At 39.4% G+C, this 21895-nt stretch overlaps 1 protein-coding gene across 2 annotated transcripts in view; it reads right to left on the bottom strand.

Annotated features, from left to right (window-relative positions):
- Window positions 1-21895, bottom strand: part of lars2 (leucyl-tRNA synthetase 2, mitochondrial) — a 125306-nt gene that overhangs the window by 82598 nt on the left and 20813 nt on the right. Inside the window, exon 3 of one of the 2 annotated variants that reach the window (XM_081389302.1) lies at window positions 12449-12577. The exons of the other annotated variant lie outside the window; for it this stretch is intronic. Coding sequence (XP_081245428.1) covers window positions 12449-12577 — 129 coding nt within the window. The remainder of the gene's footprint in view (window positions 1-12448; window positions 12578-21895) is intronic. 2 annotated transcript variants of the gene reach the window in all.

Raw genomic sequence — 21895 nt, 5'->3', positions numbered from 1 at the left:
TACTTCTGATAAAAACATTTAGATTAAATATGACATTCAAATTAATGGAGTTAAACACTTAAACATGAAATCATTACTGAAGTTACAACATTTTTATATTCAATCAATAGAAATATTTGTTGTGGATGTGAACACTTTTTGAACACTTTTCCTGTGGCGTGCTGTGTTTAAATGTTTTAACCACAGAGATAATTGCTATTTTTGATAATCATGATAATACCAGATTGTCTGAGAAAATAGTTTCGTGCAAATAATGCCCAATGTCCATCCGTTTCCATTAAAAATAGAAATCAATTAAAAATACAATTCGGCCAGTGGAAAAGATTGAGAAAAACTTTCTCTGAAATGTATTTTATACACTATTTGATTTATGTATTCAAAAACAAAGCAAAGATAGGCAACTACTTGATTTTTATTAATGTACTGTGTCTTGTAGGCCTACCGTTAAACGTTATCACGTGGATGAATAATCATATGCAAATGATATGCAGATGAGGATCTGCATAGTAAAACTAGGCGTTGTAAGCTCCATATATGGTTATTTCGGGAGGAGACGCATGTGCACACAATCTTCCGCTGACTGGGATTTATAAAGTGAATTCTGCGCAGGTTCTGGTGTACGAACGGTTTTATAAGTCTGAATATTTTTTTGCGTACGCCATTTTTGGCTTTCGGGCGCACGTACACTTTTAGTAAGGTTTTATAAATGAGACCCCTGAACATCTGAAGATTTTATTGCACTGATAAATGCCTTAGACTCGCATTCCCTCAACCTGAGGGCCAATAAGTGGCTAGGTCTCTCCGATTCGAAATAATATTTTTGCCTGGTTCTATGTAAAATCTTGCTTGTTGAACAGATTTTTTTTGTTTTTGTAAGTTTTGTAATTATTGGGTCTTACTTTCTAATTGTGTAAATTAGCGGGTTTTCACTTTGGCAAGAGTAGAAGAAGAAGATATACAGTATCCTCATATAGCACATTTAGTCGTTTACAACAGTATTTGAGGGTCTATATCGCGAGATGTATTCATTTCGAGAAATTCCTTTATATGATCTTTCAGCGAATTAATGAACATCTGATTACTTAGTATTGATGTGTTAAAACGCCATCTAGGGGCCTTGGTCTTAATGTTAGAAAGGTGAACATTACACAACACTGCAGAGTGATCAGACAATAAAATTGGTAATATAGAAATGGAGGAGTGAGATGAAATTAGAGATGGGCTGAGAAATATGCAAGTCTTATGTCTGTTAGAAAAAAAAGTGAAGTCCTTAGATCCAAAGATCGATTATATTAAGTTCAGTGATACATTTATTCAATCACTTAGAAGACGGGTTAGCTGTTGTATCAGGGTGAGATTTATCAAATGCAGGATTATAAGACGGCCTTAAAATCACCACCCACCACTTAATGAAGCATTAGTCTCTTGTTAAATGACACATGCCTTTAATAGATCATGTTCTTGGGCACAATAAGCAAGCTAAAATTCTGTATATTTTATTTTATTTGAGTGTGCATGTATGTAAAATGAACAAACATCAAATAAAACAAAATGACATGGGACAAAAACAGTGAAGTAGTCGTTAGGTGCCATGTTCGTTACCGCTGCATCTCGGTGATCGGGAATAGACTCATTAGCAGAAGTTATTACTCCTCCACCTGTGCGTGATGTCATTAACGTCAGTCCTGTAATGTTGAACCAATGTGGTTTAAGCGACGGAGGCACGACCATGTTACTACAGTTTGGGAAACAGTCATGACTAGCTGGTAAATTTCTCCAATGATGCATCGTATGGTAGTTAATCAGCGAGTTACATAGTTGTGTGTGAAACACACCCTTAAATCCTTTGGCAACCACCATGCAACCACTTAGCATCATATCAACCATCGAGGACACCCTTGCAAGCCGAAATCATTAAAACTAGAGATCTATCTTCCAACCGCCCCACATTCACAGTCAAATAACCTTCAGACATTAAGGGTTTTTTAACTTTCAGCCAAGCTGGATGAACGTCCCTGTTCCCGCATGGATATCAGACTCTAAATCCAGAAGAGTTACAACATATGTGACATACTATAACTCAGAAGAGATGTTCAGTCAGATGTGACTAATAAAATGCATGTAGTCATCATCATAAACGCTGTGTGTGTGGTAAAGTGTTTAATGGATAATGCAAATGGAGAGCATGAACTCTCTGAAAGCATGGTCTATATTTCACACTAATGTGGATTCATGTCATTGTGCCCTCATCACCACAGACGATCACGGAGATAATAACATCTCTATCTGCCTCTATCCTCTTCGCTCTCTTTCTTTCTCTTACAGTATACTGTGTTTCTGCAAAGGACGAGAGGAACAACAGAAAAGCAGACATAAATAGACAGAGTAGAAAACATTAAAGGGTTAGTTCACCCAAAAATGAAACTTCTGTCATCATTTACTCACCCTTATGTGTCATTACAAACCTGTAAGACTTTCGTTTATCTTCAGAACAAAAATTAAGATGTTTTTGATGAAATCTGAGAGATTTCTGTCCCTCCATTGACAGTCCAAGCAACCACTTTGATAAAAAGTTCATAAAGAGATTAAAAAAAACTAATCCATATGATTTGAGTGGTTTAGTCCAAATTTTCTGAAGAGACTCGATCGATTTATATGATGAACAGATTCGATTTAGGCATTTATTCACATATAAACATTCTTCAACACACACACATAAGTTGTGGTAAACAGAAGCTCAAGCATATTCGCTTGACGTGCGAGAACCAATGAGGTTCATTCTCGTGTTACACAACACATTTGAGCTTCTGTTTATTTTCACTGATTAATGTTTAGATGTGAATAAAAGACTAAATTCAATCTGTTCATCATATACCCTAAAACAATCGTGGCTCTTCAGAAAATTTGTACTAAACCACTCAAAACATATGGATTAGTTTAACGATCTCTTTAACTTTTTAAAGCGTCAAAGAGAAGTGGTAGTTGTGCAGCTGTCAATGGAGGGACAGAGAGCTTTCCGATTTCACCAAAAATATCTTCATTTGTGTTCTGAAGATGAACGAAAGCCTTATGGGTTTGGAACGACATGAGGGTGAGTAAATTATGACAGAATACATAAAAAGACAGAAACATAAAAGCTTTGTGAGAGAAATCAAATGAAATTTAAGTTGCATGCATGTAATCAATACCAAAAAGAGGGATAAAGAGTAACTATACAACAACAACACTTACACTAATAATAACCAATCTCTTTTATTATTTACATAAGTCAACATTTGAAGTGGATCAAAAAAAGTTCATCAAAGTTGTCCTAAGACAAGAACGGGTATTGTCCAAAATTCATGCATAACTTTGATGAAAGGTTTTGATCCACTTCAAATGTTGACTACTGTATATTTAAATATCTCCACATCTTATATACTGCAAATTATATATTATAAATATTCTAAAAAATATATTATTGTAAATTAACACAGTCTCTTACGATAGCAAAGATTTATGATGATGTCTCCTTGCTAAATAATTTAGCATGCTTTGAGAACAAAGAATGACTGCACTGTGGCACTGTTATTATTATTATTTAAACATAGAAAATACATTTTAGTTCCAGTGTCATTTTAGTATTATTTATTAATATTAGATATTAAAATTAGATTTTTTTACATTTTCAAATTAAATAATTTAGTTTATTTTTGTATTTTTATTTTAGATTTAGTTTTTTAAATATATATTTCTGTTTAGATTGAATCATTTTATAATAATAATATTTTTATAATTATAACAATTTAACAAATCAATAAAGACATTTCTATTATAGTGTATAATATAACAAGTAATAATAGTAAAACAATTACTTGACATAAATCATAAAACAAGGAATATTTTCCTCAGATTTACTTAATTCCCATGGGTCATCCTTCTCAGGTCGTATACAGTATATACGGTATAATCACATCCCTGAAGATGTTATTCACAAATCTTCCCCACTGTATGACTTCAGAAAACTTTGATGGCTCTTTTTTTGAGACATATGACATATATGATCACTATGAACCTGTCATATGGGAAAAGCCGCATAAAAAGTCTTCAGAAATTCTCCTTTTGTTTTCCAAACTTCATGAGAGAGTACATGTGTGATCATGTACTGTTCCTTTTAGTGAACAGAGTCTTTTGGGGACAGAGTGAGTGGAGAAGGAGATGCCGTATCCTTGGCAACTGGCTGCATCTCATTCGTTAAGCGAAGACAATGAACATTAACAAACCAGCACAAGCACCCATTTCAACTGTCATATACAACATTCACTAACAATAAACTACTGACATACCTTACATTTAAACACAAGAGGACTGTCTTCCTTTCTCAGGAAGGTTTTTTAAGAAGTCGTTGATTAATCGTGGTGCTAACATAGTAATACAAAGTCACTGTTAAGATGTTAATTAGCGTGAGAGCACAATCCCATAAAAGCACTGATGGGAGTGTAAAGTTCTGCTCGTGATTTACTGACGACGAGCAAATTAACGAACACAGACTCAGATGGATCATTTGCATAATGACCAACACAATCCACCAAGAGCAGCGTGAATTAGCATCTGGTTTAAAGGGTTAGTTCACCCAAAAATGAAAATTCTGTCATTATTTACTCGCCCTCATGTCGTTCCAAACCCGTCAGACCTTTTGTTCATCTTCAGAACACGAATTAAGATATTTTTGATGAAATACGAGAGCTTTCTGACCCTTCATTGACAGCAACGTCATTGCAACTTTCAAGGCCCAGAAAGGTAGTAAAGACATCGTTAAAATAGTCCATGCCGGCTCACTATTGGCCGACGCTGGTCATGTGAGCCCCACGACGCATGCGTGTGATGCTGACGCCGGAGCCGGACAATAATGAAGCCGGAAGCGATGTACTGTGTTTGCTACGCGAATAGCGTAGGAGATCTGAGACAGAAGAGAAGAAATTGTTGAATAAAGTCGTTATTTTTGTTTGTTTTTTGCGTCAAATGCGTTTTCTTCCATCTGGAAGTGGTGGAAAGTGGACAAACTCAAAGCGTTTTAGACCCCGTTTACACCTGTATTTAGTGTTGTCCACTTGTGATCCAATCGACCAAAACGCATCCAATACCAGGTCTTTTAATGGGACCAAATCACCATCCCTAATTTCCTAGCAACGACACCCAAGCAAACACCCATATAGACTCACAGCAGCTGATTTCGGACGCAGTGATTCAAACCATTTATTAAAATAATTCATTCAAATTAAGTTAAAAAAAATGTATAGACTGCGCCAATAAATATTTTGTAAGAACCTCCAGTAAATTAAATGTTATTGCCGTAATTAATGCATGTGTCACTGACATTATCGCGACACACTGACACCGAGGCGCGGAGCATCCGTCGTGTGTTGACGCCTCCAGTAGTGACTGACAGATTAATCGAGCACCTACTGACGTAATTGTGACACAAAATCCTAAATAAATAGCCTAATTTTGTGACATTTTACATATCAATTAAACGCATTAAAGTCAGTAATATTTTTTCAAACTTGTTATTTGTCTGTACTTGATTGGCCTGTGCCACTGAATGTTTTGTAATACCAGTGCTACTTTACGTTGTTTATCTCGCAAACTGCCCATTCTAGGAAAGACACGAAATAAATCTCTACGAAATAAATCACGGGTCACTACGAATAACGCATTAATAACGCATTAACAGTCGCGTCCGTTACTGTAAACCTTTATTTCTGCGTGATGCTGCACGGACGCACGCCAGTAGGTGTCAGTATAAGTGAGTGTAACACTGGCCAGCGCAAGATTCTCATCTGTGGCTTTAATATTTCAAAAATAATTTAATCGAATTATGGATAATAATGCTGTACACATTAACTCAGCAATGTAATAAATCATATGTTTGACAGCATAAAGCAAATTGTTATGCAAGTGACACATGACGCAATCTATTGGCACATCACACGTTTAAGTGACACATGCCTCTATCCACTGGCACATGCCCTTTGGCCTGTCACTAAAACTGACATGTCTCTTTATGTCGCGGCACCTCCAGTAGTGACACCTGCGGCTATAGAGTATAATGTAGATTATGTAACATATGCACATAGTTAATTTGTACAATTAAATGAATAATTAATCCTGCATGATCGATGTTTGTTGAATTTTTAAAATGCACTGAGCACTTTTTTGCACTTATATAAATAAAGAAGATTACTAGTAGCTCGATATGTAATCCTTTTCAGATACGTAGCCTAACAAATGATTTTTAATAGTTGATTTTTTTAACACTTTTTTTGGAAGGACTTGAAATATTAAAGCCACACTGTGTATGATTTTCTCCCGTCTAGCGGTGAAATTGTATGACTACAAACTGAATATTACTTTTTTAGCCCCTCCCATTCCGAGGGCGCTTTAACTCCTACGGTGGCCGACAGTCGCGAGTAATCTCCCCCTCACATTCGTCACGGTGCCACTGAGTGTAATGGTGCGTTCAAGTCATCTCGTATAGATCGTATTTACGAGTTGAACGCACTTGAACGCCACCACAATGTCGTAAATACCAGTGGGGAGCTCGGGATTTTCTCTAAGCTCCGATCTGTACGAGTTGGGGGCGTGTCAGTGATTAACATGGCGGAATACACAATACGTAAAGGTATTTAGCTGTGATATTGTCAGGCTTTTCTATTTACAGCGCAGTTAGCTAATCGCCAACACAGAATATGATAGTATTATAATATAACAATGCAACATGTAATGATGTGTTGGCAGTGGCTTCATAAATTAATTAAAAACATAAAAATACAAAGTATACCTGATGCACATTTCTTTGTTCTTCATTTTCTAGAACAAGAGTTTAAGAACCTTACTGTATTTTTGTGTAATTAATTAAGAGAAAGTACTTCGCCATTTTGCTCCGTCGAAAGTGACTTGAACGCACATGCCGTTATAAGCACGACTTCCCACCTCGTACGTACGAACTTCCCAGGAGGACTTGAACGCACCATAAAAGTGTGAAAGGCGAAGCTTGAATTTCCAGGTATGTCCCTCTTTGGCTAATGTATTTTCAAGATGGAGGCGCAACATGGCTGCCGCCGTTAGAGCGACTCGCTCGTATGTATTCTGAATGGCAGATTCTACGCTCACGAGAATACTTGATTAGTTGGTGGAAGTAATTACACATGAATGAGCACATATCATTTCGTGTGTTTTTTTTTTTTTTTGCTTTAAAGCCACAGATGAGAATCTTGCGCTGGCCAGTGTTACACTCACTTATACTGACACCTACTGGCGTGCGTCTGTGCAGCATCACGCAAAAATAAAGGTTTACAGTAACGGACGCGACTGTTAATGCGTTACTCGTAGTGATCCATGAGAGATTTATTTCGTGTCTTTCCTAGAATGGGCAGTTTGCGAGATAAACAACGTAAAGTAGCACTGGTATTACAAAACATTCAGTGGCACAGGCCAATCAAGTACAGACAAATAACAAGTTTGAAAAAATATTACTGACTTTAATGCGTTTAATTGATATGTAAAATATCACAAAATTAGGCTATTTATTTAGGATTTTGTGTCACAATTACGTCAGTAGGTGCTCGATTAATCTGTCAGTCACTACTGGAGGCGTTAACACACGACGACATGCTCCGCGCCTCGGTGTCAGTGTGTCGCGATAATGTCAGTGACACGTGCGTGATGCCACTATCCGCTGGCACATGCCAATGAAGACCGGATGTGCCAATGTGACATGTGCCATCGGCTTCTGTGCGTCAGATGCTGCCACTTAATGTTAATACTGCTACTGGAGAATTGAGGAAACAAGCTTATAAATCATACAGAATGAGTGTTTGTTTTAAAAAAAAAGTAAAAATGGAAAGTTTTCTTTGATTTCGAGGTAAAATTATTGTTAGGGGAGAGAATATACAGTTTTTACAGTATAAAAACCATTACGTCTATGGAGAGTCCCCACAAAGATAGAGAACCAGACGTGTGTATGTGAGTGCGTGTGTGCGTGCGTGTGTGTGTGTATATGAGTAAGCACTGTAAATACTTTTTTTTTTTTTACTTTGACAGAAACATGGAGAAAACAACGCACTGACACAGCCGTCAAACACAAGTGTCAATCATGGCTGAGAAAGCGCACTGTAGTCTATAGTCTTGTGCTCGAACACTCCTGCTCGCAGACAGCTGAGAGGCTTGATGCCTGAAACATCTGCTAAAAGAGCACAGCGTTACCACATAATGCAAAAAAACAATCATCTGCGAGATAACAGGCCATCAGCAGGATCTGACTGAAGCAGAGGCCACATTAAACCTGGTGCTCATCACATTTTGAGCACGGAAAACGCCTTTGCAACTCTCGTGATGTGGCGTCACACTCTGCTTGAAAAACAAATTCAACTCATACATAATAATAATAAAACCACAATGTAAAATGTTCAATCTACTCCACTGTCCTGCAATGCAGCAGCTTTAAAGTTTGAGTTCTTTTCATTTAGGTAAATGGTTGTTCACGCTGTTACTTGCCAATCTTCTATTGGTCACACGTCTGTACATGATACAGATCCACAGACCAGGATTCATCAGACTGAACTTTACAGCGCAGAGAAGTGCGAAGCTTCTTTGCATGAGCTTGAGTTTACTGTTCTCTTGCATTCATATTTGCTTGAATGGAGGTCAATGGAAAGAAAAGTGTGAGCACATCTTATAATATATTCACATAGACTGTATTTTTGATTAAATAAATAAGTGATAAGTGATAAGAAAAAGTGACTTATTTTCAAAAACATTAGAAATTGTGATGTTTTAAAACTTTGGACAGATGCTGTATTATTTTTCATCTTTTTGAACGGATGACCCCAGTTCTGCTGAGACATGAGCACTACAGATCTGCTGGATTCAGTCATCGACTGACTAAGCTGTGAGGCAGCAAGGCTTTTTCTTTTACTTGTTCTCTAAACATGTAAGAACAAACATGGGGTAAATCGCAGTCGAAGTCAATGATAACATGCTGAGATTGAGAGTCGCTCAATCGTTCAGTTTGTCGGTGTGTTTCGTTGAAGCAGTCGAAACTGAACACTGTCAATTCCAATTCAATCAACAGTAGCGCTTCGTCAGGCTCCATTAAATCATCACACACTTAGTGCTGTGCTTACAACACACACCAGATGCTGCCTGTCCTTTGAGGAGAGAGGGATTCGTCACGGAGAGGACAGAGATGGATGAGAGAGAGAGAGAGAGAGAGAGAGAGAGAGAGAGAGAGAGAGAGAGAGAGAGAGAGAGAGAGAGAGAGACTCAAAGGCAGTAAAACTGAGAGGCTGGGAAACACAGAGAACTGTGTACAGTAATATTGTAATTATTTTAACGATGTGCAAGCTGACATTATCGAGAATGTTATTCGCTTTAAACAAAAAGCAAACAAAAGCACATCTTCCCCCGTAAGTTTGATCTTGTCATATAGTTCAGCAATGTCACACAAGCCGCTTTTCCCTGAATATCAGCACGACTGCAATTGTCATATTGATTTTATAATGAACAAAAACTTTAAACAACAGCGTAATTATGTCTCTCTCTCGTGAATCCTACACGAAAGTGACTTAAACTGCACTTCATCGACTGGCCACTAGAGACAGGCTCTAAAAGAGAGTCAACCCCATAACCCCCCATGTTAAAATGCCCAACTTTACAGCAGAAAAACATGTGTTTACAGCCTGGTACAAAAAGTGGTTTTGGTCTATAATGCTAATTTTGCCCTTCATGACGACTGTGAAGGGGGTAATTTTTTTTAATAACTCATCCGTTTAAATTATATTAAGCCTTAAAGTTCTGCATATAATTAATTAATCTGAAGTGGAGCAGGACAGCGTCCCATCAGTTCTTGTTTCGAACTCTCATCCACAGACGCCTTGTTGGAGGCGTTTTTCCTGCTTGATAAACACAAGCAGCACCGCCATGGTTCCTGTGCTCGTCATCTTCTAATTAGCACCCGAAATCAAAGAAAAGAAGCAATGTAGGAGAATAGGAGAATACCTTGTGACAAACGCACACATCAACCCAATCACTTGTTTATAGTTCATGTAAACACTACGTTCAGATTCATCAATCGGAATTAATTCATTAAGACTGAAACGAAAGGTGTCCATGTAAACTTAGCTATTGTGAGTTACATTTTAGACACAATATTGTCAGCTTTTGCTTTGTTTTGACAATTAAAAGTTTCACAGCAGAACAAATGTTTTGAACGAATCAGTTTAATGAATGATTTAATAAGTCATTAAGACAGTGACATGCCGCCACCTACGAGTGGATTCAGTTTATGCAATTGAAAATGTATTCAAGCCACCTCTGAGCTGCATTAAACAGTGTGTGTAAATGCATCTAAATGCCACTTCTGCAGTGCAAAGATGCATTTTGGTGATGCTGATTTAATTTGATTGGTAAGCGCTATCTTATTCTAATTTAATTTATTTAATGTAACAATTTGACAAAATATGATGCATACATCTCTAACAAGGTTAGAAAAAACAAAATGTAAAAATCAGTTTAACTTTAAAGGGACAATTACTCCATTGTAGTGGGAAACTTAATTTCTGTTGCAGCTTTGAACTAACCAACATGAAGAATATGACAAGCGTCAGAAGTCGGCTGTCCACGGCAGTCCTAAACCAGCCAAAGTACCAGAAGAATAGTGGGAAATCTTTCTTCCCCCAATAATCGCACAGCCCTAGGCAGACACGCTGAAAGTAGTGAGCGGCCTTGATCTCGACTGCATCCAAAACCATTAGAGAGCGATGTGGAAGACATGATATGAACAGAAACTCAAGCAAATAGAGATCTTATTCTTCACGAGACTCAACTCACAACTGGTTTCAATAGAGTTACAGTACAAACCAGTAGAAACTTATACTCTTTACATTGCATTAGATATATTTGCATAGCAGTCTAGCAGAACTGCTATTTGTTAATAATATGCTAATTAGTTACCAAGATGACATTAAATGATAGGGGTGTAACAATGTATCGTGTCACAATATATCGCAATACAAAAATGCAACAATATGTACTGTGTATAGTTCATCTAAAATAGAAAATTACTGTGAGAAAAAAATTCAAGTTTTCAGAGTTTTGTTGAATATAATGCAATATTTGTGGGTCCTGATAATGCCAAATGTCTGATGTTACCAGAAAAAAGTGGCCTACATTATTTTAAATATCAGTGCCAGAGAGTGCAAGCATATTCGTCTAAAATAATTGTGTATTTTCAGCTTCAGAATCATGAATATTTTTTATTCTGGTGTGCATTGGGTTACCAGCACTAAGTCCAAGCTTATTCATTTACAGCCACGATTTAATATCAAATTTATCATTTTAATCAACGGTACATTGTTAACATTTTACCATGTCTAGGAGAATCGCCATAATATCGTATCGGGAGTTCAGTATCGTGTTATGTATCGAATCGTGACATGAAGGTATCGTTACACTCCTATTAAAGGAGCATTTTGCTATTTCACAGAGCATTTGTACATCACTCGTCCAATCAGAGTTTGGAGTAGGAAATCTAGTTTGACTGTTTTCTAATTCTAAGTTCTAAAAAAGAAAGTGATAAAAGGAAATAAAGAACCTTTCATTTCAGACTTGTTTAAAAATAGACCAATCCAGGCTCAAATATTTTTCAAAATATCTCAAAATTATATTAAGTTGCTTCTTGTTTGTTTCACGGCAGATTTGAGAAATGAAATGTCCAGTGAGTGGAGCTAAAAGGTTAATGCTGTATTGCGCTTGAAACTAATGTACCACCTACACCAAATCCCAAACATTTAAACATTTAATCCTGAACAAAAAAAGCAACCGATCCATTTGAACTTGCTTCTACAAGTCTTTGAGAGCTTGTTTATCATGACTCTGCAATGCGGCTGTACCAGATGCGAGCTGCATATTTATATCATAAATCATGTGTCGAATTTCCAGCAAAATGACTCTTCTATATTCTATTTTATGTCCGGTTAGCATGACATACAATTAAGCATGCAGTGATATCAACTCAGGTCACAACACCCACCCCTAAACAACATCCTCCATCAGTCCTGCATCAGGATAATGATGTCCGTTATGACCTGCCGTTCCTTGTTATGAACTGACAGCACATTTCAGAAACATTCACACAGATGATGACATCCTCCTGAACATAGACAAAGTTAGGAGCAGCTCTAATTAAGAACATATTCACACTGTTCCCATTATTCAGACACCTCATAATTAAAACACACATCATTCCAGCAGACCTTGACTGCAGCTTTTACTTTCATGGGAATGTGTTTTGGTATGTCTGTGTGTGTGTAGGTGGGTGGGTGAATATAAAAATGGATCAAACCGTGTGTGTGTGGCGGTGACAGAGCGGAGTAAATTCTGATATTACTGTTTTTAAGAGTGAAATTACCTGATGGCCCCTCATCCTCTGGAAGTGGCTGATGGTGTCGCTAATGGTGTAAACCCTCACGTGACCCATATGAAGACGACCCGACGGGTACGGGAACATGGAGAGGACGTAGAACTTCTTCCGGGAGCTCTAAACAAGAAAACCACAAGAGTTATTCTGTGCCTTTTCCTTTTAAAAAGACAGATGTTTTTTTTTTCTAAAATTTCTAAAAAGGTTTTAAAGATTTAGGGTGTGTTCACACTTGTAGTTCTCTTGGTTCGAACCAAAAAAAAAAAAAAAAAGTTAGTCCTGTTCAGCTTAGCGTTCACATTGGCATTTTAAACACGAACCTAAAGATACCGAACCTAAAGGCATGGGGATATGTTCACAACCTGAACTCGGCTTTTATGACGTATATTTCGAAGCGGAATTTAGCGAACATCCAAACCAACAATGTGTTCTGGGATAAATGCAAAAACATATCAGCTGAGAACTCGTGAAGAGCTTATAATGTGTGTAAAGGAGTCAAAACAGCGTCGGGAATCCCTCCGTCACACACACCCAGATCTGCTGTGAGGAGACGCGGTTCTGACGCCTGTACTGAACTGTGACGGGCAACATCACGAATATGCTTGAGCATTCTGTCCTTTTTAGGGTCACGCCTTCCAGTTTTTGGTTTGTTTACATGTGTTTGGTCCGTGTTGTGTTCATATTTCTTTCGAACCGCACCAGAGTTCGTTTGGAAGTGGATCGAGACTCTTCTTTTCAGCGTCTCAGTCTGCTTGTTCGATGCGCACCAGGGTTTAGATGGCAGCGTTCACACTTATTTAAGTGAACCGCACTAACAGAGCAATTACACTACAATTCATTTTAACCAAACTAAGCCTGCCAAGTGTGAACAAACCCTTAAAGTTGTAAAGAAATAGTTTGTGTTCAATACAAGAAGCAGTTTTGGCGTAATGTGGATTATCACCAAAAAAAAAATAGCAGGTTTGCACTGCACAACATTAGGAAGATCTGAGCATGAACAGCTTCTCGTCCAGGCCCGTGTCAATTCTAGACTGGACTATTGCAATGCTCTTCTGGCTGGGCTTCCAACATGTGCAACCTCTGCAAATGATCCCGAACGCAACAGAGCTCTGTATATCTCTCTGCACTGGCTTCCGGTTATGGCTCGCATCGAGTTCAAGACTTTGACGTTTGCCTACACAGCAGCCACGGGCTCCTCGATCCTCGCCCTCTCCTACGAGTCCACATCTAATGGTCTACATCTCCTCCAGAAGCCTGGAAGTGAGCCTCGCCTCATGGTTTCACCGCAGAGAGGCACAAAATCACTCTTAAGGATGTGGAATGATCTTCCCAACCACAACCGGACAGCCGAATCCCTCACGGTTTCCAAGAAGCACATGAAAACTCATCTCTTCCGTGAACACATAACCGCATCCTGCTAATAAACACAAATAAATAAATCTCCTCTACGCTCTCACTATTCCTTAAGCCCTCGCTGTTCTAGCTTGTACTGTGTTAACTGTTAGGGGGTAATAGTTTAGGACCAGATGTTTAAAAGAAGACACGGAGTCAGAATTATAATAAATTGAAGAAAAGTTTTACTGAAGATAGTTTGCAGTTTCATCAGCAGAAGTTCAGCTTCAAGACTCAAGACAGTCATTAGGTTCATAGGCTGTCCCGCTTACAGTTACAAAGATCACAGCAGTTATACACACACACACACTTCACCAACGTCTAAGCTACGTCTTTGCTTCAGGTTGCAGTTTCTGATTGGCTAAGAAATAGATAAACATAGTAATTTTCCACACATAAACAGATAGACTGAAGCATATCTCCATGGATTATGCAGCTGACACTCGGACCCTGAAGTTAGGCACGTCATGACCTTCCAGCTCGCAGATTTGGGTTGATGGGCGCCAGCCTGTCCCGAACAACAACTCAGTCAATCTCCAATAATGCCAGTGATTCCTTAACCTGTAACCAAGAAGATTAACACACATGCCGACACACAGCTTTTCCAAGGTTGGATTTGGCCAGGCTCTAACTATAAACAGGAGAGTATTCTCAAAACATCACGATAATGCGTTCTTTCTCAAGGAGAGGTACACTTCAGTCTAAGTGGAAAATATAGGCTTTAACAAAGAAATGGTCCCTTAAACTATTGGCTTCAATGACCCCTATGTGTTTAACACGTTGAAGACCTTTCTCAAACACAAAACATGTCCATATTTCATTTCTGGAAGTCGGACTAAATGAGCAAGCACTGTTACTGCATTCAGATATCAAACACTGACATTACAGAACACATGAAAAGATCATTTCAGTGATCTGTAGGATTATCCTTGAACAGTCCATTTCATATTAACCCAACACCACATTCCACAGTTCGGAACGATTCCCTAGTGAACCATTAGTAAGTCATAAAACACAGTCATGGTGGCGAGATGGCTAAAGGAGATGTCACCCCCCTTCCCCTTTTTGTGTGTGTCTAATCTCAAACCAGCGATGCCAGGACAGCAGGAAAAGATTCCTCTTTGTTCCACAAACTTAAGACCAAATGGCCAAGAACCCTGTGGTGACCCCAATGCATAAATCCACAGCCTTATCAGGAAACGAAGGATGCTAAAGCATTCTTATGGCCCAGAATCACCAGAAACCCTAAACCAGGGGACACCCCCCTTTCTGCAGTTGTAAATTCCAGAGACTTTTGTCTCCAAAACCAATAGACTGAAATTAACCCACTTGTGGTTTAATACAAACAACGATCTCAAAATTGCTTCCAATAAGCTGAACTGATCACCAGTATTTACCTCACATATATCTTAAGTATCATGTATATTTTATGTAACCTGTGGAGTTATTTCTGTGTGTTTAACTTTCATTACAGCCTATTTGTAAGGTTTTCTACCTCAGCTATAGGAACTAATCACCAGAAGTTGCCTCATACATGTGTATTCTCTGTAGTCTGTATGCTTTATATTACTCAAGTTAATTTTGTGTGTTAAACACTTATCACAGCTAAATCCTTATTTACTCCCACCTCAACTATGGGAAGTATATGTATTTTGGTACCTACTTGATGGGTAAATGATTTCTAGAATTTTGATATAAAGTAGATGTGTGTAGGATGCACCATATTTAAACTATTAAGTTTACTTATTAAAGCGTTTAACTAAACTCTCAGGAGTTTGGGCACACGTGATCATGTGGACTTTACGCTAATTACATGCAAGAACCGGAGAACAGGGCGTAGGTCCCGCCCAAGACAATATCTGATTGGCTGTCGCACTAGGAAGGACGGGTCAGATGGACACGCTTATAACCCAATGACAAGCAGCTATGAGTTGCTTTTTGCCTTGCTTTTTGCCTGCCTTGTGCCTCGCTTTTGCAGTGACTTTTGCTCTCGCTGACCTTTCCATCGTCCAGCGTGTATGCTTACATACTCTTCAAACCACCAAGAGCTCACGCAAAACTCATCAACTCTTCCGTAAGATCCTTCGCTGAACTTCGTCAAAGAAACCCCTCTCAGAGTCGCTCCAGACTCAGAGGAAACTCCGTTGCATAGCAACCCGCAATCCAGGAAATCCCGCGAACGAAGCGCCACCCGGCAAAGCCAACCAACCACTCACCATCGAGTGCTGTCCCTCAGAACGCATCATCGACCGACTGCCAGCCAATCAGCGCCGAAGAGATTCCCTCTCCAGCAACTTCGTCACAGGGAACGCACGCGCTCAGGAGCATCTAAACGCAAGTACACAATTCTCCTAATTCTGGCTGAAGTGAACTGGTGCAAATCTTATTAAGAAAACGAACTAAGATTAAAGTGCTAGTAGTTTGATTCTCTCAGGTTGCGGTCAAGAAATAGTGTCTAACGCTAGACATTTGGGACTCCATTCACACTCCGTTAACAACGTCACTCTCTGTCACTGTTTGAATGAATGTTTGTGTGTTTTTGTTAGTTTAGTTTGTGTGTATTAGAGTAGTTCAATAAAGTCTTGGTTGATTTTACATACAAGCGTCTTGTGCTGTGTGCTTACAAGTTACTGCCTTAAACTAAAAAGATTTTGCTACCTTGCTCATATTAATCAGTTATCATAACTTTATGATATTATTACCGTAGGCCACGGAATAATATTCTGTCCAGAATTGGTAAAATACCCTAATCTCAACTTATCGGTGGACGAATAGTTGATAAAGTGTTAAATATTAATTCTGAATAGTTTGCATAATAATTCGGTTCTTATTTCCTGTAATTCAATCCCCTTTGAGTTATATTGATCTTAATTCCCTTATTAATCTTACATATCTGGTGGAGGATGCGGGCAGTTTAAACTAAATTGTAAGCACAAAACAAGTCATTTGTGATTGTATCTAATCTATTGGTCCGGAAAGATAGATTAGAGACACAGGAAAACGAGTATTTTATTGTTGATGTGTAACGTTAAGAGCGCATAACAGGGCGTTGTGTGAATGAATGGAAATCTAAACTCACGTTTAGTTTGTATAAGTGTTTTGTTGTTATTGTTAAAACTGCAGTAAACGAATTTAAGATTGTCTGTTGAGACAAAAGAAAGTCGCCTTACAGCGCACCAGGAGAGAAGTAAGCGTGTTCCTTACTTTCTTTCTAAAAGGCCTTGTTATAGCTAGATTGATTAATTATTGCGTGTTCCAATATTAAATCAACTAAGCTGTCTCCCTAGGTTGACATTAGAGTAGCTAACTAATGTACCTGTTTGTATTGACTCACTTGGTGAAGTAGATACTGTTACTCGTGAAACACTACATGTGTCCGAGCCTGATTTGAATGGGAGTTTTGTTAAACTTGATCAAGTAAATTGATGCAGTAAATCCTGCATGCTGTGTTGCGTGTCCACAGAAACTGACACGAAGAATTCCGATCCGCCGAGATCGCAATAACGTTATTGTTTTAACAGTGCATCTGCAGTGCACGAAATATTTTGCCTCACTCACAAAGAGCTGAGATTTATTGAGCGCCATATCGTAAAGAATAAGCGCCCAGTGTTTGTGTAATACTGAAATGCGCCGCCATTTCATGTAATGTTTTGAACTTTGTCTGCACGCAGACATACCCACGTGCGTCTTGAACTGTTAGGCTGTGCGTCACCATAGTAACAGCCGTGACACGGAAGTCTTAAAAGATTTTCGGGTTGACCCTCAAGTGCGCATGCGCGCACTTTTGTAAACAACTCAGGTGTTCACGGAAGTCTATGCTAAAGCCATTAGCCTCGTAGGTTAGCGCAAGCATTGGTGTGGCTCGCTGAAGCTGGATGCAGTGTGTTGTGTAGCAGTGTTGAAATGATTTAACCTTTTCACATCTCCACTCTAACAATCTGTGAACATTCCCATTTTATGTTTTACTTTATTTTTTTTTTCAACTCCCTATCCCCATTAAAGGAATATTGACTCAGAAGTATTTAATTTGTGACGAATATACAATTAACTAGAGTTAAATCTAGGCTAATCGTAATCACCAATACCCTAAGCATTACATTGGCAATAGCTCTTCAATTGTGTAATAGGAAATCTTGACCTTCAAAGTTTAAGTAAACCAGTTACCAATTAGATCAGCCATTTTATTTTTCTTTATTTTTGTATTATTTTATTATTATTAATTTTTTTCTTCCTTTTTTTTTATTCCTTTATTTTACTTTATTTATTCACTCTGTTTTGTTGTTTATTTCCCATTTTCATTTGTTTTCTCTCTCATTCTGTACCGTCATGGGCGGTCCCTTTGCATGTTAATTATTATTAACGCTTGGATTACACTGTTAGTCTCATTTCTTTTAAACAAATAACGAGGAACTTCATCGTTCATTTGTTTTCAATAAAGAGACTACGATAATTAAAATTTTGTTTATTTACTTTTAATTTTACATTAATTTTATTTTATTTTTATTTTATTTTATTATTTTCTTTTTAATTAATTTTGTTTTCAAAATCTCCTATTGCCAGTATTGTTTTCCCTTCCGCTCCATTTTCCCTTCTCCTATTTTCAGTGGGAGCAGTAATGTATGTATATATTTATTGACATAAATGTATAGATAAAACACTCTGCGAGTTTAATGATAAAGTGGAAACAACTCCCTTTTGACATTGTCTTATTTAGATGTGCACCAAATAAAAGCAGCCTTTAATCGCAACAAGGCTTAGTGGATTAGCATATAACCATAGCATAACTATTGGTCAACTAGATCCACATGCTAATTGAGTCAGTATCCCTTCCCTCACTTGCATTTAACTCCTTCCTTGTCTTTTCTGCTTCTTCTCTCTTCTACCCATGATATTTCTGGAACTGAACCTGTGAGAATCAATCAGTAATTACAGGAAGTTTTCAAAGAAACTGTTCGCAAACATTCTGAAGTTTTAACAGTTGTGTGAATTCACCCTCCTTGCACCGCACGCTACCCTACATTTTGGCATCCTACACAGTCGAATAAATTGGAATAAAATTAAAATAAATTTATTGGCAAATAAATAAATAAATTAATAAATAAATTGATAGGAGGAACCATAAACGACTACCGCTCACTTAACGCATTCCAAAAAAAAAAGGAGCACGTAACAGGTGTATGGTGTCGATCCTATAAGAAGGAGCACGATTATTGTCGTTAACACTTTCTTTCTACCAGGAGGAAGTTATAACGACAATAATACACAGAATTAAGAGATTCCAGGTACCTTTCAATTTGACCTTCATTGAAGTATCTCTATTGAATTATTTACAAAAAAAATTCTTCCCTTCCTTGAGAATATTACTATTATTTTATTTTTAGTTCTTTGTTTCACAGCCCTGATTGCTATCTACTGTCTTTGAATATCACCTTGCTTTGTCTGGTCTTTGCTCACTCTCCCTCCTCTCAGCTGTATCCTCCAAGCTGCACTATTTTCTCCCACAGAGACTACGAGTAGCAGTACACGTCAAAGGAGGCCCACAGCTCCAGCAAACCACACTTAACCACCCATCACATACTTAGCTCACACACACTTTCACAGATCTGTGCCAGTCTCTTTTCCAGGTTTTCCCTACCTTGTGCCAACATGTCTCGCACCGATGATCACACCACCCACTGGGAAGACTTAGAGAACTGGTTAAGTATCGTGACATGCAACTTCTTGCCCCAGGCTGCCAACAACCTACGACAGCACACGCAAGAACAACTGGATGCCAACATCTCTGACATCACAACACAGGATCCAACGCGCAGCTACAACCACAAAGAGATAGCAAAGATCACTGGCTCCCTAAGTCACACGCTGATAGCCTCACTCAAACTGAGTGATGAGCAAGAAGCTCACCTCCAGGAGGAGCTGACTCGCGCAAAACAACGCATCAAGCAGTTAGAACTGGAAGCACAGGACCAACAGGAAGGGTCCGACGAGGTGGAGCCAGGCGCCAAAGAGGAAATCGAAAGGCTTCAAGAAACATTGACAACCACCAACAGAGAATTAGAACAAGCTAGGGCTGCCCAAGATGATCTGGCCAACAAGTTACAGTATGCAGAGCAGCTACTGGAAAAAGCCAAGGCTGACTTCAGAGACAAGAACAGCCGAATAAAGGCCCTTGAAAACCATCTTGAAAGGTCACGAAATCAGATCAGCGACTTGACTCAACAGCTCGACTATGTAAAAGAAGAATCCGACTCAATCAGAGAGGAACTCAAGCATGCGTATGAGCTGCACCCTGAGCCAACCAGGACAAGGCGTCCTCTGGTCTCACCCCTGCCCAGCAGAGCTGCGTCCCCTATCCTGGGACTGCCACATCAAAGAAAAAGTGAAGAATCACCACCAAAGCCCTATACAGCTGTCATGGAGGAGCGCTACCCTGCTGACAAGAGAAGGGGGTCTCTCCGAACCGACTATGAAGCTGCACCTGGCCTGGAACTCAAGGACCTTGACAAGCTGGCCAGGAACATCAACAAATTCACCCCAAATGTGGCAGGAAGTCAAGATGTCCAGGCCTACCTGCAAGATATTGAATTCCACTTGGAAATGAGATCCAATGTGACAGACAGAGACAGACTTTATTTGCTTCGAACAACATCCAGTCCTGAGGTGCGAAGTTTCTTGGATAGACAGCCTACACACACCAAGTCAGACTTCCACCTCCTCCGAGAAGCCCTAATCAAAGAATTTGCAGACCCAGAGGCAGACCAAGGACTGGTGGCCGCGCTAGAAACCAAACAAGGCCGGCACGAGACACCCCAAGCCTTTTACAACAGACTCAGACGAGCATACTTTGGCGCACGTAATGAACCTGACATGGAGGATGACTTGAATTTCAAAACCCTCTTTCTGAGAAACCTCCACCCTGGAGTAAGCCACCACCTAGGCGTCATGGCCTGTCCACGCACAATGACTACACAACAGTTGAGGGACTTGGCCCACAAAGCCTATGGCAAACAAAAGATGGCCTCAGAAAAGGGATCCAAACCCCCAGCAGTTTGTGATTTCAATACTCAACATCAAGGATTAGCCCTAGAGGGCACCCAGCATCACGAAAGCACCAATCTGCCACCTAAAGAACAAAGACAATCCTCCTTCAGAAAAGAACGGGACTCTCATGACAGTGTCAGACCCAAACAACCAAACAATCACTGGCACAAGCAACGAGACACGCCACACACGTCTGGACACCACTGGGAGAAATCATGGGACCAGTCATGGCCGCACGAAAACCGCTGGGATAATTCATGGAACCAGACACGGTCATATGGAAACTCAAGAGGAAAAGGTTCATGGGAGCCCAACTGGACGTCTAAAGGAAAGCGACACACGCCCCCAGGAACAACTAGCCCAAGGGGTCGACGACGAAATCCACCCAGGCGTCAATCAGACCAACCCCACACTGAGTCCACACAAGAACAACAGACTGCACCAGGTATCAGTTCACAAGAAATGATGCAGATGTTCATGAAAGAATTCTTCAAACGCAATGAAGAGGACAGGAAATGGGAAAAGAAAGACAAGTCAGATTCGGCGTGACTAGAGGTGAAGCAAGGGAACAGCGACCACCTGGTACACATCAACCAGAGCAATAACCACCTCTCTCACACTCACCACCCTCAAAACATGACAAGTCAAGCTGCCATAACCCCATTGTCAAGGAAACAAGAGACTGAACCTGAATGCCTAGCAACAGATTCAGAACCTGATCCGACACATGTCAACTCATACCATGGAAACCTCCAACAACCAGAGGAGGATGGAACCACTCAAGTACCAGAAAGTGCCATCTTGGTTGTCTGTCACCCCTGCGAGCAACAGCAAACAAACCACAACACTCTACCTGTCTCAACCCAAACTCCAGTTCCTCAACTTCTGGGTGACCTCATCGAGAAAGGTGTGGCAAGGAAGTTCTATCTCTCCATCACACTAGAACACCATGTCAAACTAGAGGCCCTGGTAGACACGGGAGCCGACATCACCCTAATGTCCACT

Source organism: Scardinius erythrophthalmus, assembly GCF_964197995.2.
Source record: "Scardinius erythrophthalmus genome assembly, chromosome: 16".
Taxonomy (NCBI): domain Eukaryota; kingdom Metazoa; phylum Chordata; class Actinopteri; order Cypriniformes; family Leuciscidae; genus Scardinius; species Scardinius erythrophthalmus.
This window is presented reverse-complemented; position numbering and strand designations above follow the sequence as displayed.